The sequence below is a fragment of the Mobula birostris genome, chromosome 14 (genome assembly GCF_030028105.1).
Source record: "Mobula birostris isolate sMobBir1 chromosome 14, sMobBir1.hap1, whole genome shotgun sequence".
Lineage (NCBI taxonomy): Eukaryota > Metazoa > Chordata > Chondrichthyes > Myliobatiformes > Myliobatidae > Mobula > Mobula birostris.
The window spans coordinates 92,692,963-92,715,492 of NC_092383.1; the positions used below are offsets into that span (position 1 = coordinate 92,692,963).

General features: G+C 45.3%; 1 protein-coding gene across 1 annotated transcript; it reads right to left on the reverse strand.

Annotated features, from left to right (window-relative positions):
* Positions 1-3,286: 3,286 nt before the first annotated feature.
* Positions 3,287-5,414, reverse strand: LOC140210101 (protein BTG1-like). Its single transcript, XM_072278943.1, has 2 exons — positions 5,283-5,414; positions 3,287-4,387 (listed from the first exon to the last, which is right to left on the reverse strand). The coding sequence occupies exons 1-2, from the start codon at positions 5,392-5,394 to the stop codon at positions 4,056-4,058; spliced, it is 444 nt and encodes a 147-aa protein (XP_072135044.1). The 5' UTR covers positions 5,395-5,414; the 3' UTR covers positions 3,287-4,055.
* Positions 5,415-22,530: the final 17,116 nt, after the last annotated feature.

The following is a 22,530-nucleotide window of genomic DNA, read 5'->3' on the forward strand; positions in this document are numbered from 1 at the left end:
TTAAAAATTTAAATTATAAATCATAAATAGAAAATGGAAAGTAAGGTAGTGAAAAAAAAACCAAGAGGCAGGTCCGGATATTTGGAGGGTACGGCCCAGATCCGGGTCAGGAACTGAACTCTGGATCCCAGTGCCCTGAGTAACTACATTATTCTTTTATTTTTGTTTTAATTATTTATTTAGAGAGACAGCGCAGTGACAGGTCCTTCTGGCACAATGAGCCTCTGCTGCCCACTTACATCCAATTGCCATTCTATCCCATGCAGACCGTGGAATCAGGAGGAAACCAGAGCACCAGGGGAAGCCCACCCAGTCACAGTCAGAACGTGCAAACTCCTCACAGACAGCGATGGAATTGAGCCCGGGTCGCTAGAGCCATAATAGTGTAGTGCTGAACTCTGTGCTGCTGGGCCACCAAATTTACCTCAGTAATTTTTGTAATTCGTAGTAATTTTCTTTGTTTTTGCGCTGTACTGCTACTAAACAACAAACTTCACATCACCTAAGTCGGCGGTAACAAAGCAGATTCTGAATGGAGCAGCAGACTCAAATGGGCTGAATGGCCCTCTCCTATTTTCATTTCAAGCTTGGAATCTGGTGCTGTTCATGGAAAGCCGCAATGGTTTCGTTTCTGCCTGTGGTTCTGGTCCCGGCTGGAGTAGTAATTAACAGTGAACCTCACACTATCAGATTAACTTTTGTCAACTCCTGCTTAGTGGGGTGGGGGGGCGGGCTTTGGGTTTCACTAAGATCATTATCACAGTTTGCCAATGTTATCACAGCATTGCATCAATGTAAGAATAGGAACAACCGAATTGTGGTTCAGCAGGGACTCTCCATTAATTTGCTCAGTTGTTGGGAGCACGATGCAGGTCTATTCAACCCGCTCTAAACAATGCCACCCACGCTAAACAAGTTAAAATTCCCATAGAGCAGGGAAAAGGTGCAGCTTTACAGGCAGGTTTCTGAAGTTTATTAACTTTTCCTGCACCAGCTTTACAATCAGATTTCTGAACAGTCCATGAACACCTCATTTTTTGCTTAAAGTTCAAAGCTAATTTATTATCAAGGTATGTATATGTCACAAAATACTACCCTGAGATTCATTTTCTTGCAGGCATTCATAATCAAAAAAGAAGTGGAAAGCAAAGAAATACAACACTGTAGATTGCATTACAGGTATTTATTGTTATATGTTTCTTGTAACTAAAAGTATTTTTTATGTATTGCACTATAAGATATAGGAGCAGAAGTAGGCCATTCAGCCCATCGAGTCTGCTCCACCATTCAATCATGGGCTGATCCATTTCTTCCATCCATCCCCACTCCCCTGCTTTCACCCCATACCCTTTGATGCCTTGGCTAATCAAGAACCTACCTATCTCTGCCTTAAATGCACCCAGTGACTTGGCCTCCGCAGCCACTCATAGCAACTATTTCCACAGATTTACCACCCTCTGACTAAACTTAATTTCTTTGGGTCTTAGTTCTAAATGGACATTCTTCAATCCTGAAGTCGTGCCCTCTTATCCTAGAATCCTTTACCATGGGAAACTTTACCATATCTAATCTGTTCAGGCCTTTTAACATTCAGAACGTTTCTATGAGATCCCCCCCTCATTCTCCTGAACTCCAGGGAATACAGCCCAAGCGCTGCCAGACATTCCTCATACGGTAACCCTTTCATTCCTGGAATCATTCTCATGAATCGTCTCTGAACCCTCTCCAAAGTCAGTATATCCTTCTAAGATAAGGAGCCCAAAACTGCACAGTACTCCAAGTGTGATCTCATGAGTGCCTTATAGAGCCTCAACATCACATCCCTGCTCTTATATTCTGTATCTCTAGAAATTAATGTCAACATTGCATTCACATTCTTCATCCCCAACTCAAGCTGGAGGTTAGCCTTTAGGGTATCCTGCACAAGGACTCCCAAGTTCCTTTGCATCTCTGCATTTTGAATTCTCTCCCCACCTAAATAATAGTCTGCCCATTTATTTCTTCCACCAAAGTGCATGACCATACACTTTCCAACATTGTATTTCATTTACCACTTTTTTTGCCCATTCCTCAAAACTATCTAAGTCTCTCTGCAGGCTGTTTCCTCAACCCTACCCACTCCATCTATCTTTTATACAGTATGCACTGTACTGCCTCCGCAAAGCAACAAGCTTCACAACATACATCAGCAATGGTGATCCTGATTCGGAGGTGAAGACATCTGATTAGTTTTCAGGATGGTTAAAGATTGGCTTTGTCACATATGCATTGGAACAGTAAAATGCATCATTGACATCAACCACCAACAGTCTGAGGCTGTGCTGGGGACAGCTCACATGTTACCACACTTCTGATATCAATATATCATGCCCACAACTCAGTAATGCCAGTCTGCCTGCTCCCTGCAATCTCTTCCCATCAATTCATGGCACAATTGCAAATATCTTACCTCCTAAGCTGATTTTGCTGTTCCAAAAAAATCCTTCTGGCCCATTCACCTCCCAACACAGAGAATACAGGAGGAATTCAGCAGGTCAGGCAGCATCCATGAAGGGAAACAAACCAGTGTCGGTTCCAGCCAATTCCCTTCAACAGGACTGGAAAGGAGTAGAAGCTAGTGCTGCTGAGTTTGCTGAGCTCAAGACTGGGCATGTAATGTTGTCATAATCATTTCACCACAGCAACAAAATGCTCTTCCTAGAGCAAGGGAACACAGACTCCCCTCGTAACTGCATCATTTAATTAAAGGGTCAGGAACCCTTAGGGATAAACAGCACAACTCTCATGAGACTCAGGAGCAGAATATGGCCATTCAGCCCATCACATCTGTTCTACCATCCCAGCATGGATTTACTATCCTCAACCCACTCTCCTGCCTTCTTTCTATAATCTTTAAGCGATTAAGGAGGTCTACACAAAAATATCCTGCAGTATTCCCTTTGTACTACAACTAGTGTTACAGAAGGCTGATTCCTTCTGAGGCAGCACACATACAGATTCAATTTGCACTTAACCAGAACCTGACACTCACCAAGTCAATGTTACTATGTATAGCATAGTTCCACCATCAAAAAGGAGGAATTGTCAAGGCCATGTTGTTATGATTAGACAAAGCTGTGAACAGATGTATAGAGAAGTGCAAGATTCTTCAATGTTAAAGGACAACTGGAGGCAACAGGTGAAGATGTTTATGATTAAGTGGCAAACCATCCAAGGAATATGGCAACCCAAGATTGTGTGCCTCCCACAACATTGCTGTACTCAACCCCATTCATGCACCAGAATGTTTCCAAGCAAAAAGTATACTTTAATTAAAAGTTTTAGAAAACTGTACAATTTCTTCAATACAGCTGTACAATACTTAAAAATGTACAACAGTTTTTCCACATAGCTTAGACAACTTATGTACAGAGAACTAGAATAAACCCTCAATACATTACCAAAGGGATTTTTTCCAAAAGCTCATTTTGAACAGCATTATAAAACCTTGTCAGTTGAACAAGTTCCTGCAAGTCATTCACAGTTTCGCCCAAGGCAGTGTCTCCTTAAACATATGCAAAACTGGTTTTTAAAAACACAGGTTTGTGGCAAAACTCCAATGAAACTTTACAAATCTGATGTGTGCACTTATAGCAAGTTTCAAAAAACTTGCTAGAGTCAGACTTGTAAACAGTGATATACAAATTTGAAAACTAAACTTTTGATCAATACACCACATTTGTGAAAAAGATTAACATAGGATTAAAGTGTTTTTTCCAGTGCTTTATCAAGTTTCCAACGCTCAACGTTGCATTTTCAGAATAAAGTTTAATTAGGTGCCAACCATATTCACTCAAAAGTAGCCATGACAACCCAGTTAGGAAACTATTTTAACAATAATTTCACAACTGGATTAGAAGCTACTTGATACCCCTTTGGGAAATACCTTTTCAGATAACTGTTAAGCCATACCAGACACCACTTCTGTGGTGTTGATCAGATCCAATGATTTTAAGCCACTGAATTTAGAAAAAAATCCACTTAAGGTGTAAATAGTTCAACTACAGCAGCGCCTCTCAGCTTGAAACGGTCATCCAGCAGTTTTTGGGAGGACTTGTATGGCCCACGTTTAACTCGTCCTTACAGGTTAACATTCCAAGGTTGTTGCCTGGCGTGGCTTCGTACAGAACACATATGGAGCCGTCTTCGCCGATGCGGTAAGAGACCTCATACGGGTCGACCCAGAGGGTCAGCTCACTGGGTAGAAGTCTGAAGAGCTGCTGACTGCTGAGTCCTATTCTGCTGGCAGCCTTGCCAATCAACGGGTCCATTTTGTGATTTATTCGGATGCAACGGTAACCGGAGCCTTTACACGGCTTGTCTGGGAACCAGTGATGTCTGTAGTGCTCTGAAAGAGAAAGTAGACCAGTTAATGAATACGAAAGAATCAACAGCAGAAGCTGAAGGCAATTTAGATCAACTAAAGAAAATCAAACCAGATTCTAGGTCCTTCAAGTTTACCCCGAGACACCCTTGGTGTTAACAAAACGTCTTATTAACTGCATGTGAAAAATGCAATAAATCCCCACCCGATGAAGGATCTCTATCAAAGACAAGGGCTGTTTGACCTGCTGAGTTCCTCCGGTATTGTGCGTTTGTTGCTCAAGGGAATTCTATTCGGGTTTTAAAAGTGCTCTTATAAACAGCTTCAGAATCACGCACAATTTAAAAGAGATTCTTCTAAAATAGTTCGAGTTTAATCCGCACCAGATTTCAAATCGTCGCTACACGAACTTAAATACAGACTAATTCAAAGGAAACTTGAACAGACCCGTTTGTCCCGAGAGGGAAGAAAAATGGCCGAGTAATACAAAGATAACGCAGCGAGTTATCGTGCCATGGACGCGATGTAGTCACTTTGGGCATCTACGGACCAGGGAGTCGTATAGTAAACATCGGGGACAGTGTAAAAAATGGTTTAGATTACTCAAGTAAGATCCACATGACGTTGTCTCGGCCCGTAACGTCAACTGTCTATTCCCCTCCATAAATGCCGTCTGACCTGTTGAGTTCCTCTAGCATTTTGGCTTTCTTAGAAAGAGATAGCAACTTAGTTACACAAGTTTTAAAAGTTTAATTGGATACAATCGAATCGCTGGCTCAGAGGAATGGTGCTAGTTAAAGTTTATGAGAAGAGCTCGTTATAGGTTTATTAGCCCTTTGGCCGTACCCGCCGATTGCGCGGCGGACTCTTCGCTCATGTTCTCCCCTCTGCGGTTCCTCTGTCCCCCTAGAGAACTTACCAGCCAGCGCGTCGTGCAGCGAGCGGCCGAAGACCTGGAGCTGTGCGGGACTGACGAGCCCGGTGTTACGGAGTAACCGGCTAACAAAACCAACTGCAGCTGCGATCTCCATTCTAGCTCTACGCAAAGAGCGCTCGCAGCCGCCCTCTTATAGAGCCGGGGAGAGCCCTCCACCAATCAGAGCGTGGTTCCACCCCCACCTTGACAGGCGGCGCCATCGCCCAATCACAGCGAGGGCGCTCGGCCAGTGCCCGAGGGAAGGGCCGAGAGGACGGGTCCTTCGCCTGTCATTGGTCCCGGGGAACATTGGCAACAACTGCAACGTCGACCAATAGGATCGAGGCAGTCGAAAAAAGGAAGGATGACGTTCTCGGTGACGTCAGCCGAGTGGTCCGATTATAGTAAGCGAGGAGTAATTCTGAATAATAACGGTTCGAGCAACAATTGAGTAATAATGACATAGCAACACAAATATTCCTCGCAACAGGTAGGCAATAATGTTCCTTGTAGCAACTGAGTAATAATGGTAATAGTAACAATTGAGTAACAGAGAGTGACAATATGCCAAAGCCACAATGTGCTTTACAAAGGGAGTGGACCTTTGAAGAGGTAGTGAGAAACAACAGAAGGACGAGCAGACTGAGCAATTGAAGGTAGAGGAATGACTTTGAGAAGAACCTTGGAGCCCTTAGTCAGGACTTATAAAGATCCTGCTTTGGCCCATATCATATTCTTCAATTAATCTCAAACATGTGAATCTCCCTGTGACTATTTTCCATGTTAATGGACTTGGTATAATTGCAAGTGCTTGAAACAGGGAGTGTACATTTCACACACAACAGCTCCTGATGCAGGTTCTGGAAATCTGCTTTTTGCATGTGTAACTCTTTTTTTAAACTTGGAAGCAACTTTAAGCAGTTTTGTCAGCGTGATGACAAAACGGGTACTGCCTCGGTGACCCAGATTCAGTCCTCACCTCGAGTGCTGACTGTGGAGTTTGCTCATTCCTGCGACCATGTGGGTTTCCTTGGCGTGCCCCAGTTTCCTCCCACAGGTCGCAGGAAAAAATTAGTGGGGAATAGGATTGCTCTCTGAGCTGGCATGGGCACGTCTGAGTGGCCTGCTGTATTTTTTCTGCAAGAAAATAACAAGATTGTCAAAGCAACGATGGCAGGATTAATCAAATCAGCAAGATAATGACCACAGCAGCAACAAGCAAACTGCAGGAGGAACTCAGTGGGTCGAGCAGCATCTTTAGGTGGAAAAGAATTGCCAACATTTCAGGTCAAAATCCTGCATCGTCCCCCCCCCCACCCCAAACCCAACCCATCCTCAACAGATGCAGCTCAACCTGAGTTCCTCCAGCAGACTGTTTGTCGCTCCTGATTCCAGTGCCTGCAGTCTCCCGTGTCTCCTACAACCACAGTAGGTTCATAGCTGGAGGAACTCAGCAGGGTTCCTCCCCGAAGGGTCTCGGCCCAAAACGTCGCCTATTTATTTCACTCCATAGATGCTGCCTGCCCTGCTGAGTCCCTCCAGCATTTTGCGTGTCTGTTGCTCCAGATTTCCAGCGTCTGCAGAATCTGGTGAGTTCACTGTGTCTATTCAGTTGCAGAATTTGTTATATGAACATCCGCTTCTGCTCCGCCATCAGATTTCTAAACGGTCCGTGAACCCATCAGGGGCCTACAGGGGCACAACTGAGAGCATCCTGACTGGCTGCATCACTGCCTGGTCTGGGAACTGTACCTCCTTCAATCGCAGGACGCTGCAGAGAGTGGTGCGGACAGCCCAGCGCATCTGTAGTTGTGAACTTCCTACTATTCAGGACATTTACAGTGACAGGTGTGTAAAAAAGGGCCCAAAGGTCCTGAGTCACCCCAACCACAATCTATTCCAGCTGCTACCATCCGGGAAACTGTACCGCAGCGTAAAAGCCAGGACCAACAGGCTCCGGGACAGCTTCTTCCACCAGGCCATCAGACTGATTAATTCATGCTGACACAACTGTATTTCCATGTTATATTGACTATCCTGTTGTACATACTATTTATTATAAATTCCTAGAAATTGCACATCGCACATTTAGACGGAGACGTAACGTCAAAATTTTTTTACTCCTCGTGTATGTGAAGGATGTAAGTAATAAAGACAATACTGTACATAAATTCAATTCACTACCTTGCTACATGTAACGTTGCCGCTGTAATGTGTGGCAACACTTGCGGGCTGCCCCCAGCGCATCCTCAGACTGTGTTGGTCATTAACGCAAACGGCACATTTCACTGTATGTTTATACATGTGACAAATAAAGTTGAATCTATCTATCTATCATGACTTATCCCAACTTTTATGTCTTGCACTGTACTGCTGCCGCAAAACAACAAATCTCACATCATCACGAGGAAATCTGCAGGTGCTGGAAATTCAAGCAACACACATCAAAGTTGCTGGTGAATGCAGCAGGCCAGGCAGCATCTCTAGGAAGAGGTACAGTCGACGTTTTCGGGCCGAGACCCTTCGTCAGGACTCACACCATTCTGATTCTGATTCTGGGAACAGTCAGAGAATTGGTGTCTTCTCATCTCTGTGCACTGAAGTCAAACATCTCTCAATTGACAGCACCAAAGCTACTGAATTAATCCATTCTTCTCCAGCCCTTGACCTTTCCCACCCGCCTGGTTTCACCTGTCAACTTCCAGCTAGCCTCCCTCCCCACCCCCCCACCCCCGCCTTTTTATTCTGGCATCTTTCCGAAAAGGGTCTCAGCCTGAAATGTCGCGTGTTTACACTTTTCCATAGATGCTGTCTGACCTGCTGAGTTCCTCCAGCATTTCCTGTGTGTTGCTGATGAATTGGTGGTTGGGGCAAAAATTACCCGTGCAGTACTTTCATCTCAGATCTGGATGAACCACTTGTAATGTTTTGTAACTTCAAAATATTAAATTAATTCCAAGGAAAAACAAGAGGGCTGAGAGATGCCAGTCTTCGTTTGTCTTTAAGCGAGGCGTGCACATAACACGTGGTAACGTGATAACATATACAATGCATGTGGTTTTACATATAACCTGTAATGAGTTATTCAAACAAATAAAGAATGTTTAATCAGCATCGTATTTACAATATTACTGAAGTATTAAATACACAACACTTGTGGAAGCGATGCAGGGGATCCCAGGTTGTAGAGATGCCAGCACCAAAAATCTAGGCCAGAGAGGTAAGCCCCCCCACCCACAACCCTACTCCCTCCCAGGACAGCCTTCCTCTACAATCAGGTCTGTCACTCACAGTCAGAATCAAAATCAGGTTTATTTTCGCTGACTTTATAAACGTGAAATCTGTTGAACTTGGGTGAAGCCAGCCCCGATCGAAACTTCTCAGCCTGAAACATCGACTGGTTATTTATATGTCGCTCTGGATTTCCAGCGCCTTCAGAATCTCTTGTTTTCGTGAAGTTTGTTGCAGCTGTCGTATGGCGCAAAGATCATGAGCGCCATGCAGAAAGTGCCGGAGGAACTCAGCGGGTTAGGCAGCTTCTGTGGAGAGGGATAAACGGTATCATATGACATACTGGGCCGAGAGCCTTCATCGAGACTGGAAGAATAAGAAGCCGTGGGTGGCAGGGTGGATCAAAGGGTGGAAAGGGACTTGTTTAGCTGCTTTTGTTGCTATCCTGTGGATAGCCAGAGGCTGAAATGAATAACACAAGGGGAGCATAGTCTGGAAGTAGGTACCGAGGGGATGTCAGGGGTAAGTTTTTCACACAGAGTGGTGGGTGTGTGGAATGCACTGCTGGTGGTGGTGGAAGCGGATACAATAGGGTCTTTTAAGAGACTCTCAGATAGGTACATGGAGCTTAGAAAAATAGAGGGCTATGCACTAGGGAAATTCTAGGCGGTTTCTAGAGTAGGTAACATGGTCGGCACAACATAGTGGGCCGAAGGGCCTGTACTGTGCTGTAGATTTCTATGTTGTATGTCCTAAGCCAGAATATAAAGATGGGGAGAGAGTAGGAGTACAAGCAGGCAGGTGATAGGTGAAGCCAGGTGAGGGGGAGGGTAGGTGAGTAGGGGAGAGGGGGTTGAAGTAAATACAAAGATCATGACTGTTCTAATTGTAACATCAGTCTGTATTCCCGTCTAGAGTCAGCACTTTGAAGATGTGCCTCCGTCAGTTGATGAATGGAAGGGGAACAGGTGAGATGGCTTCACTGGGACTGCAAGATACCACAAAGCCAGGGGCAGAAACCGCGAAGGTGTTTAAAGACAAGGGCAGTGCTTCTCCCCTTGGTGGCTCTAGAAGCTGGAGCGTGAGGCCTGCAGTTCGGATCCCATCATTGTCTGGTCTTGGGGCCGATAATGAAGATCAAAGCCTGAAGGTCGATGGGAAGTCTGGACGCCGAGGCACAATGGCTGAAGCCCTGGGACTGAATTCCACCGGGTAAGTTGGAAGCCCATTGTCTGCAAGGCTGCTAGAGGCCCAGAGGCCTGTCCTGGGGTCAGAGGACTGTTTGTGTCGGTCTCTGGGTGGTAGGGTGGACAGGGACTTGTTTTGTTGTTTCTTATGTGCTGCGTTGTCCTGCCTGGCATCGTTGGCATGGTATGTTGGCGCCGGAAAGTGTGGCGACACTGGCCGACTGCCCCGGCACAGCCTTCCCTCACCCTAACACTGACCCTAGCCCTGGTTGTTAATGCAAATGGCACATATCACAGTATGCTTTCTTGTCCGTGATGAACGGATGAATCTGAATCGGAGCCAGTGAGTGCAGGGCGCATGTGCACCCTGCAGTGGCGGCCAGTGCACTGAGGTAGAGACAAAGGGGAAGTGGAAGTGAATGGAAAGTACGCAGGCTGGAAACTCGGCTCAGAATCGAGCAGGATGCTGAGGTTAGAGGAGGCTGATTCGGCCTCAGCCCGAGAAGTGTCGAGGGGGAGGGGCGGCGAGGAAGTGAAATTTGGCCAGTGTTTGGGAGGACTCGACACAATGAAGGAGCGAAAGACTTAACATACCTTTCACACCTTCACTGGGACAATTTACAGCCACTGAAACACTTTGAAGTTCTGCAAAGAAGGAGCGTGGCAGACAGTTGGTAGCAGACTTCTATTCAGGGCAACACCCGTGCGAATTGCTGGTTGAGAGAGTAAATAATCGGCAAGGGTGCTTGAGATCAGCTTCATCATACTATCCCGGAATGTTCTACTATCCTAAGAGAATCGAGGGAGCCTTCAGCCCACCTCCCTCACTTGTTCCATGTTCCACTTTCCTTTCTGGTCTGGACTCTCTATCTACAGCCCTTTGACATCTGCACCTACAACCTCCCAGTCTCTGTCACTATCCCATTTTCCCCCTCCTCCATCTGCCTATCACTCCCCTCACCTGGATCCACCCATCACCTCCCAGCCTATGTCACTATTCCCAAACTCCGCTCCTCCAATTGCCTCTTACTCCTCCCTCATCTGGATCCACCGATCACCTCCTAGCCTGTGTCACTATTCCCAATCCCCTCCTCCAATTGCCTCTTATTCCTCCCTCATCTGGATCCACCGATCACCTCCCAGCCTGTGTCACTATTCTCAATTAATACATAAATCCCTAATTACTACATTTTTGTTCTATTTCATATTGCAACTTACAGTATATTTTATGCTTTGCACTGTACTGCTGCCATAAAACGAATTTCATGATATATATTGGTATGTCAGTGACAATACACCGAATTCCTACCACCAAGAAGGAGGTACAGGAGCCTGATGACATACACTCAATGTTTTAGGAACAGCTTTTTCCGCCCCACTACCAGATTTCTGAATGGACAATGAACCAACTCATGAACACTGCCTCGCTATTTTTGCACTGATAATTATAAATACCATTTTGTTTGTATCACCATCTCTAACTTGGTTTACATCTCCACCAAGAACTCTGGAGTGTTTCTGGTCGTTAGGCATGTGTTGTCCATGAAGTGTCAACCGTCTGATTCAGGAGCATTGGGTACATTGTATGACAGGTAGGTGCAGATGGGAAAGAGAGCCGAAACAATGAAAAGTAAATGAGTTTTATTAGTTCAGACGTTGCCTGTTGACATCAAACTGAAAGACTTCTTATAACATTAGCTTTTATTCAAATCACTCCATGGCATTACCCCTCCCTTTCTCTAACCATTTAAATATCTTAGATATACTGTATACCTTCCTCCACCTTGAGACCTCTGCACCTTCCCAATTATATTTACATTAAGGAGCTGAGCATCGAAATTTCTTCCTTAAAATTTTCCAAATTTCCAACCAACAAGATAGATAGATAGAAACTTTATTGATCCCAAAAGAAATTACAGTGTCACAGTAGCTTTACAAGTGCACAGATATAAATATTAGAAAAGTAGAAAGAATGAAAATAAGTTACCTCAAACAGTCTAACGGGGGGCGGGGGGTGGGGGTCATTACTGCCCTGGCTATAGGTTGACTCATTATAGAGCCTAACGTCCAAGGGTAAGAATGACTTCACATAGCGCTCTTTGGAGCAGCACAGTTGTCTTAGTCTATTACTAAAAGTGCTCCTCTGTTCAGCCAAGGTGACATGCAGAGGGTGAGAAACATTGTCCAGAATTGCCAGGGTTTTCCGTGGGGTCCTTTGTTCTACCACAGATTCCTTGTTCTACCATAGTGTCCAGTTTGACTGCTATAACAGAGCCAGCCATTCTAATCTGTTTATTGAGCCCGTTGGCATCACCCGTGTTGATGCCATTGCCCCAGCACCCCACCAAATATAAGGTTGTACTCATGTCAGCAGACTGGTAGAACATGTGAAGGAGAGGCCTGCACACTCCAAAGGACCTCAGTCTCCTCAGGAACTGGGGGGTGACTCTGGCCCTTCTTGTACACAGCTTCTGTGTTGGCGCTCCATTCAAGTCTATCATCCAGGTGCACCCCCAGGTACTTGTAGGTCCTCACCTCATCCATTTCCTCTCCATCAATAGTAACAGGTGAGGAAGAAACATAGACCTCAAATGCAGGAAATCTGAAGTAAAGACAGTGCAAAGAACACTCAGTAGGTCAAGCAGCATCTGTGGGGAGAGAATTAACACTCTATATCAATGAACTTTCATCAACCATCTCCACCACCATACTCTCCTTGTTCATCATGTCACAGACATTCCCTTTCCCATCTCCACTTCCTCCTTCCCTGCAGCTTTAAACATTGTTCCTCAATGAAAGGTCATTCTCTAGGAAGAAAGATGAGCTTTATTTGTCATTTGTACATCAAAACATACAGTGAAATAAATCACTTGTGACAAATCAAATCAGTTACTCTACCAGCACCAACAGAGCATGCCCACAAATTACTACCCCTAGTTCTTTGGTGTGGGCACGTGGCCAAGTGGTTAAGGCATTCGACTAGCAACCTGAAGGTCGTGAGTTCGAGCCCCAGCCGAGGCAGTGTGTTGTGTCCTTGAGCAAGGCACTTAACCACACATTGCTCTGCGACGACACCGGTGCCAAGCTGTATGGGTCCTAATGCCCCTCCCTTGGACAACATCGGTGTCGTGGAGAGGGGAGACTTGCAGCATGGGCAACCGCCGGTCTTCCATACAACCTTGCCCAGGCCTGCGCCCTGGAGAGTGAAGACTTTCCAGGAGCAGATCCATGGTCTCGCAAGACTAACGGATGCCTTTACTTTAATTTAACTCTTTGAAATGTGGGAGGAAACCCAAGAGGTCATGAGGAGAATGTACAAACTCCTTACAGAAAGCAGCAAGAGTTGAGCCACAGTCCTGTAGCTGGTGCTGTGAAACATTGTGCTACCATGCCGCCACAAATCTCTTCTTTTCCTCTCCTCCTTTATTTTAGCGTATCCAATGTACCTCACAGATCAAGCATAGCAAGTTGTCATGAGATCAGAAGCGATTCAACAGAGATGTGAAGATGATAAGAGGCACAGATCAAGTGGACAACCAAAAACTTTCTCCCAGGGTGAAAACGGCATAAGAGGAAGCATAGTTTTAAGGTGATTGGAGGAAAGTATAGGGAGGAATGTCAGAAGTAAGAGAAATGGAACATGCTGCAAAGGATGGTGGTAGAAACGTTAAGGGCATTAAGGGACTCTTAGATAGGCACATGGATCATAAGAAAAGGAGGGCTATGAAAGAGGGAAGGGTTAGGTTGATCTTAGGTCAGTGCAATATCATAGGTCAAAGGACGTGTACTGTGCTATGTTGCCCAATGTCGATATATGTTTGATGATGGTCTGATGAAATGCTTTAGTTGTTTGCATTGTCAAATGAATGGAAGTCTTGCTGTTGGAAGGTGCTAATATTCAGAAGGAACTTGATTCGAAACTCTTTTGAGGTACGGTGGTCTGGTTCAGGGGCGAATCTGAAAGAGCAGACTCAAAACAGTGAAACCTTTTGAGTAGGATGAAACCTTCGTGGCAACAAACGTTACAGGAAAAGCAAAGCCTGTCGTCTCTGCTGCACTTAAAATGACAAGGTTTCTGAAGCTGCACAGCAATGAACATAATGAGATAGTGTCAGTGACAATACACTGTCTTACAAAGACATGCACCTTGCACTTTATGTCAACCTGTCAATCTTTAGCCTATGCCATGTGTGTGACTGTATGTACAGTGTGTGACCGTGCTGGGTGTGACTGTATGTGCTGTGTGTGACTGTACATACTGTATGTGTGACTGTATGTACTGTGTGTGTGACTGTATGTACTGTGTGTGTGACTGTATGTACTGTATGTGCTGTGTGTGACTGTTTATGCTGTGTGTGACTGTATGTGCAGGGTGTGACTGTATGTACTGTATGTGCTGTGTGTGACTGTATGTGCTGCGTGTGTGACTGTATATGCTGTGTGTGACTGTATGTACTGTATGTGCTGTGTGTGACTGTTTATGCTGTGTGTGACTGTATGTGCTGTGTGTGACTGTATGTGCTGTGTGTGTGTGACTGTATATGCTGTGTGTGGCTATGTGCTGTGTGTGACTGTATGTACTGTATGTGTAACTGTGCTGTGTGTGACTGTGTGTACTGTATGTGTGACTGTATGTGCTGTGCATGACTATGTACTGTATGTGTGACTGTATGTGCTGTGCATGACTGTATGTACTGTATGTGTGACTGTATGTGCTGTGTGTGACTGTATGTACTGTATGTGTGACTGTGCTGTGTGTGACTGTATGTACTGTATGTGTGACTGTATATGCTGTGTGAGACTGTATGTACAGTGCATGCTGTGTCTGACTGTACATACTGTGTGTTGCTATATGTGCTGCTTGTAACTGTATGGACTGCGTTTTGCACTTTGGCCCCAGAGGAACAATGTTGTGTGGTTGAATGACAATAAACTTGAATTTACAACTCTGATTTTTAGGGAAGCACATCAAAATACCTGGACCTTCAAGAATATTTGCAAGGCAAAACAGTTTAAAGAGCCTAGAATGGTATTTATACATCTCTATGTTGTCCTCCGATTGAATTTACCAACAATGGAAATAAAAGGAAACCACACTTCCTTTTACGTCACCTATCTCGCACTTACTCACATCCCCTTCCCTGAGCATCTGAGTGAGCGCACACAAACTAGTTTTGCAAAACTGCTAATGAAGGGTTCAAAATTCAAATTAAATTTATTATCCAAACACATTTATGTCACCCTGAGATTCATTTTTCACAGTAGATACATAGAATCAATGAAAAACTACACATAAAGACTGACAACCAATATGCAAAAGACAGATTGTGCAAATAAATAAAAATACAAAAAAGAAGAAGAATATTATTAATAATAAATAAATAATACTGAGAACATGAGTTTTAGAGTCCTTGAAAATGAGTCCGTAGGTTGTAGAATCAGTTTAATGTTGAGGAGTTAATAACTGCTTCTGAACCTGGTGGTGTGGGACCTAAGGCTTCTGTACCTCCTTCCGTGTCAGAGGACCTTGTTCGAAGGGGTGAGTAGTTTCCTGGATTCCTAGGCATATGGGTTCCAATGGGAAGATGTGTGAGTAACACTCTCAAAACCCATCTTACTGGACAGTGAAGCAGGCTTGCCTGCATTTTACATTGTTTTGTATTTGCTTCGTCTGGTGGGGATATAGTCCCTGTGATGGATCTGGCTGAGCCTATTACCCTCTGCAGCCTCTTTTGATCCTGCACATCGAAGTCCCCACGCCAGGCAGTGATGCGCCCAGTCAGAATGCTCTCCACTTAAAGATCAAAAACTAACTGGATTTATCAAATGTGCATCAATACGTACAGTGAAATGCATCGTTTGCACCAATGACCGGCACTGTCCGAGGATGTGGTGGGGGCAGCCAGCAAGTGCCACCATGCTTCTGGTGCCAGCGTAGCTGTTCCACAGTCCATATCTCTTTGGACTGTGGGAGGAAACCAGAGCACCCGGAGGAAACCCTCGTGGTGATGGGGAGAGCGCACAAACTGATTACTGCCACTGACAGGAATTGAACCCTGATCAGTGCTGTCTGGCACTAACCACTGCACTACTACGCTGCCCGTCTGTAGGTCTGTAGGAGTCTGCAAGACCAATAGAAACAACTGCTAGAGGAGCTCAGCAGGTCAGGCAGCATCTATGGATGGGAATAAACAGTCGACGTTTCAGGCCGAGACCCTTCATCAGGAGTGGAAAGGAAGGGGGAAGAAGTCAGAGTAAGGAGGTGGGGAGGAAGGGAGGAAGAAGTACAAGGTGGTAGGTGATAGGTGAAACCGGGAGAGGGGGAGGTGGTAAGTAAAGAGCTGGGCAGTTGATTGGTGAAAGAGGTAAAGGCTGGAGAAGGGGGAGTCTGATAGGAGAGGACTGAAAACCATTGAAGAAAGGGAAAGGGGAGGAGTTGCTGGGCAGTGAGGAAGAGAAGGTGTGTGAGGGAAACAAGAGTGGGGAAAGGTGAAGGAGAGTTGGGGTGCAAATTACCAGAAGTTCCAGAAATCGAAGTTCCTTTCATCAGGTTGGAGGCTACTCAGTTGGAATGTGAGGCGTTGTTTCTCCAACCTGAGTGTAGCCGCACTGTGGCAGTAGAGGAGACCCATATGTTGGAATGTGAATGGGAAGTAGAACTGAAATCTGCAAAAGTTTTTGGCTCATACCAAATCTCCTCAAATCCTAAAGAATTTGAGCCACGGAGAAAGCCAGTATAAACAACTGTAACTGTGACTGTTTACCGCATTCCCCGCTGCATCTAAACACTAATTTGGGGAACTAGCCTTTCAGGTTTTATCTAAGTGGCTTCATTAACAGTTAGCGGTGAAGATAAACAGGCCATTTGCCACTCTTTAACCCTCGCCTGCCCTCCTCCCCCCACACACACACAGACACACGGAATTGTCAGCAGGCTGCTGATCTTTCTGCTGCCCAGCTGCTCGGCTGTCGGCCCGGGCAGACCAGGGAGCAGAGACGTGGCATCTGGACATGACCAAAGCACTTCACGTGTTTGCAGCCCCTCGTTACCGAGGCCAGCTCACGCCGTTCATGTGGCTTTCAACACACCACATTCGTCTTGCAAGGTTAAACTGCCGGTTTTTAAACAGCATTTCAGAATCAGGTTTATTATTGCTGCTGTATACCATGAAACCTGCAGCTTGGCAGCCGCAGTACAGTGCAATACATTAAAAAAAACTGTAAGTTACAAAAAGAAAGATAAGGAAAATAATTAAGTGGTGCAAAAAGAGCAAAATAGTTTGGGTTCATGGGCCGTTCAGAAATCTGACTGCAGATGGGAAGAAGCTGTTGGAGAATTCTTCAGTGTACGTCTCCAGGCTCCTGTTTCTCATGGTGGATGAGTGTAATGAGAAGCAGGCACGCCTGGGTAGAGGGAGTCCTTGGTGATGCCTTTTGACAATGTCCTTGATGGTGGGCAGGCTGGTGCCCACGTTGGGGCTGGCTGAGAACACCCGGCCTTTTCCAGTCCCGTGCAGTGGAGCCTCCATACCAGATGGTGATGTGATGCAACAAGTCAGAATGCTCTTCGCCATACTTCTGCAGAAATTTGCTGGAATCTCTGTTGACATACTACTAAATCTCCTCACACTCCTGATGACATATAGCCGCTGTTGTGCCTTCTTTATAGCTGCATCAATATATTGGGCCTGGGATAGATCTTCAGAGATGTTGACACTCAGGAACTTGAACCCACTCGGTCAGCAGTATTTCTGACGATAAAGTCAGGTTTCATAATCATTAGAGGCAAACTCTGCCATATTTTAGTGTATCTGTTGAATGTTATTAGGACGGATAAGCATTTCAGTTAAAATAGATCACTCAGATTGGTGAGGTCCGTAATTTAAATCTGACGCCAGAAAAGACTGGTATTTCAGCCTCCATCGCGCTGACACTGATTAGCTGAGATGTGGCTGTGAATGCTTCAGGCCCCAGTGTGGGCTAGTTTCTCGTAACACCAGGCTCAAGGACAGTTTTTATTGAACAGCCCTCTTGTACAACACACAAGAGATTCTGCAGATAGTGGACGTCCATAGAGAATGCTGGGAGAACTCAGCAGGTCAGGCAGCCTCCATGGAGGGGAATAAACAGTCAACACTTCAGACTGAAACCCTTCATCAGGACTGGTATGATATGTTGGATTATTGACCTTGCATCTTACTGTTTTGATGACAGTAGTCCTCATTCTGGTTCCTCCTTACGCCCCTTCTCTTCTCCTCACCTTCCCATCATCTCCCTCTGGTTCTTCACCTCCTTCCTTTTCTCCCAGGGTCCACTGTCCTCACCTTTTGCATTCCTTCTTCTTCAGCACCTATCACTTCCCAACTTCTCACTTCACCCCTCCTCCCCCACCCACCTTCCCTTCACCCTGTCTCACCTATCACCTGCCAGCTCGTACTGCTCTCCCTCCCCACCTTCTTAATCTGGCTTCTGCCCCCCCACCTTCCTTCCCCGTCCTGATGAAGGGTCTCGGCCTGAATCGTCGACTGTTTGTTCACCTCCGTAGGTGCTGTCTGAACTGCTGAGTTCCTCCAGCATTTTGTGTATGTTGCTCTGGATTCCAGCATCTGTAGAATTTCTTGTTTTTATGACTGACTCACAAATCTCTTCCAGATGTGAGTGGGCTCACCATGTTTTTCAAGATCTTCCATTTCAAATTCCTGCGGTCTTCTTTTTGGCAGGATGAACATTTTGATTGTTACTGCTCGGACTCCGAAGCCACAGACCTGCAGAACAGTTGACTGTGAGGTGAGTGACACATGGAAAATAATGAAATGAATCAGCTCCCTGCCATTTAACAAAGAACATCAAATGTTTGCATATTTTGGGAGCAGAATCCAAGGAATTTTACTCCCATTGCTTTCCTGGCTGCTTCGTGGTTCCTGATGTCAGCTAAAATTTTTCAGCTAAGTTGGTAAACTGTTAGAATTGGTTTATTCTTTTCACATGCACTGAGATCCAGTGAGCAGCTTGCCACCCACACAGAGCATTTCATTACACAGTACACTCAGGTGGGATCATGGAAAAGAATGCAGAACAAATTGCTACAGGGAAAGTGCAGGCAGGTAGACAATAAGGTGCAAGATCATAAGAGATAGATAGTAAAGTCAGTAGTCCATTTTACCGCACTAAGGGACCATTCAATAATCTTATAACAGAGGGGCGGAAGCTGCCCTTGAGCCTCGCAGTATGTGCTTACAAACTTTTGCGTTTTCTTCTTTCCCCTCCTCCCCTCTTCTATTCCCCACTCTGGCCTCTCACCTCTTCTTACCTGCCTGTCACCCCCCCCCCCATGGGTCCCCTCCTCCTTCCCTTTCTCCTATGGTCCACTCTCCCCTCCGATCAGATTCCTTCCTTTCCAGCCCCTAACCTTTCCCACCCACCTGGCTTCACCCCCTCACCTTCCAGCTATCCTCCCACCTTTTCACTCTGGCATCTTCCCCCCCCTTCCTTTCCAGTCCTGAAGAAGGGTCTCGGCCCGAAACGTCGACTGTGTGTTCATCTCCACGGATGCTGCCTGACCTGCTGAGTTCCTCCAGCATTTTGGGCGTGTGGCTCTGTATTTTCTGCCCGATGGGACGGGCGGCATGGTAGCATAGCGGTTAGTGTTACGCCTTTACAGTGCCAGCGATCCGCAATCATATCCCACCCAAGCCTGTAAGGAGTTTTAACATTTCCCCCCACGACCATGTAGGTTTCCTCCGGGCTCTCCAGTTTCTATATTCCAAAAACGTATGGATTATTAGGTTAATTGATCACATGGGTGTAATTGGACGGCAGAAGCACACTGGGCCGGAAGGACCTGTTATTGCCCTGTATCTCTAAATAAATAAATCAGCTTGCTAGCCCTTCCCTACATATCACACCTGGGGCCACTCGTTCAGCTGGCCAGGCAAAATAACAGTGCTCCTGTGGTTGTTGATCATTTCAAGTACAGCAATGTCTCTACTTCCTCAGAACACTAAGGAAATTCAGCAAGTACCCAACTTTCACTTCCTCTGGCAGCTTTCTCCACATATCCACCACCTGAAGAAGATATACCTCAGATCCCCTTTAAACCTTACCTCCCTCACCTTAAATATAGTCCATCTCATTTAGCTTCTCCTACCCCTGTGACCACTCACCTATCTACACCCGTTATGATTTTGTACCCCTCTAAAGATTAGCTTTATTTGTCATGTGTATGTTGAAGCATCGAAACTTGCAGTGAAATCAACGACCAGCTCTCTACAAGGATGTGCTTGGGGCAGCCTGCAAGAGTCGTCACGGTCCTTGCGCAAGCACACCATGCTTACAACTCACTAACCCTAGCCTGTGCTTCTTTGATGTGTGGGAAGAAACCCATGCGGTCATGGGGAGAACGTAGAAATTCCTGTTGGAAACCACTGTTCCTTTTAATACTACTTTTTATAAGATTTGTACTTTTTAACAAACTCGCGTATTTTTCACACTCACTGGCAGAAAGCGGTATAGCAGCTAAACTAACGGTGTGTTACCTTTCTCATTTTTCATTGACTGAGTATTAGCACATTACCCACGTGATGAAATTGCTTTAATTGTGGAGCCTGTTAACTAATTTATCTCTACCTAAGGAATGTCTTATCTATAAAAGTGATAGATTTTTCAAAGGAACACACACAAAGTGCTGGAAGAACTCAGCAGGCCAGGCAGCATCTATGGAAAAAAGTTCGAGAAGTCTATTTTTCAGAGATGTTATCTTGGGCTTCTTGGCTTCTTCTTTATTCCTTTGTCTTTGCATGCATACATCCCTTGGCATTGTTTCTCAGCTCTTTATTTAGTTTACTTAGTACTCATATGTTCGTTTGTACTCTAAAATAAACTGAAATCTTGGAATTAGACTGCTCGTCATTCCGACTCCTGGAAGAACCCCAAGGATCAGAAATTAAACAGAGATTCAACAGCCCTTGCAGACAGCAGCATTAATTGAAACTCAATTACTGGCACTGTAAATCGTTATGCTGACCGCTAGTCTACTGTGCCGAGAAGATCAACCCTCAGTATTCTTCACTTCAGGGAAAAACATCCCAGGCTATTCAGTTTCTCATCACAACTCAGCGTCTCCAGTCCCAGTAACGGGCTTGTAGATTGCATCTATGCCTACATGAGCTTGTGTGTATGGCAATAAACTGAGTTTGTGTCTTTTCTTGCCCCCTTCCAGCTTAAAGACACCCTTCCTAGGTGACCCAGAACTGCACACAACACTCCAAGTATGGTCTCAGCGACATCTTGTACAGTTGCCACAGTTCTGCCTGCTGACTGCAAGTGTTTGAGAATGGAACTGCTGGAGATAATCTGAAAGCCAACATATATTCAGTGGGCTCTTTCGATGTCATAAGAAACTGTAAGATAAATGGGCCGAACAGCCTGTACTGTTCTAGGTTCTAAGTTCTATGTTCCTGTTCTGTGTTCTGTGTTCCTATTCTTTGTTCTATAGTCTATGAGGGAAGAAATCACAAATGCCATTGGAATTGGCAGCAGCCTACAAAACTCTGTGATGTTCACTCGGCGCTGAACTAAGGGTCTGGAGATGGACTCGCTGTGGACTTCAGTTCAGAATGCTGTTTGCGTGCTTTTATTGTTTGCATGATTATTTTTCTGCACGTAATGGGGCTTTTTTTTCCAGGATTCTTTGTTTCGTGGCTGCCCATTTGGAGACGAATCTCAAGGTTGTATAATGTCTGCATACTTTGATAATAAACGTACTTTGAAATTTGAAACGATTATTGAAGGCGTTCAAAGAGAGATAAGAACCACAAATTTTAGCAGGATTGGCAGCTGCTTACAAAACTCACAAAAGATTATTGAAAGATATAAGTAAGGCATTTGATTTTGACTCAGAGAATTTATGCTTTTAAGCACATTTTCCAACCATTTGCCATTTACAAACTGTAAAAGTTTACCTTGGGACCTACAATGTTAATTCTCCTCATTGTAGGAGATATTTTATATTATTGTTTGCTTTAGGCCGGGAGCCTCAGTTCTGTTTAAGCGCTCTCCAATAAAGGAATGTTTCCTGTCTGCTGCGGGCTGTGACGAACATGACTACACCCTGCTTCTGGTTTCTCCAATCCGTGTCGTCAGAGGGAAACGTGTCATTGCTTCTGAGAACTTGCACTACATGTACCCAGCACTAACTGGTTGTAAAGTTGGGAGGTGCTCTCTGCGTAAATAGCGGACTTTTGATCTGAGTGCTGACAGTCTCCGGTGGAACTAGCTATCCCTGCTAGCCCATGTAAAGACAGCTGAACTCTATTATTACTTCAAAACCCAACGTCAGTTACCCTGATCCAAATCAGGAATGATGGATCTGCCAAAGGTTAAATTTATGCTGTAGTAGTCATTAGAGAAAATAAATAAACATTGTTTAATTAAAAAGACACTTTGCCACAAGTTTAAGTGTAATTCTAAAAGAATCCAAGCTGATCAACACTTCCACCTCACTACCTGCCACTCCTCTCCACAGTCCCCAACCACCCCTTCATCCCCCTTTCACTGTCACTCCACACCTCATACCTACACTGACACACTCCTCTCCACAGTCCCTCACCACCCCTTCATCCCCCTTTCCCTGACACTCCACACCTCATACCCACACTGACACACTCCTCTCCACAGTCCCTCACCACCTCCTTCACCCCCATTCACTGTCACTCCACACCTCATACCCACACTGACACACTCCTCTCCACAGTCCCTCACCACCCCTTCATCCCCCTTTCCCTGACACTCCACACCTCATACCGACACTGACACACTCCTCTCCACAGTCCCTC

Excerpts from the sequence above, each read along its gene's own strand:
- LOC140210101 (XM_072278943.1), bottom strand. The coding sequence starts at position 5,394 with ATGGAGATCGCAGCTGCAGTTGGTTTTGTTAGCCGGTTACTCCGTAAC. Across the intron at positions 4,388-5,282 it reads GCTGCACGACGCGCTGGCTG|AGCACTACAGACATCACTGG; the intron begins GTAAGTTCTCTA and ends TTTCTCTTTCAG.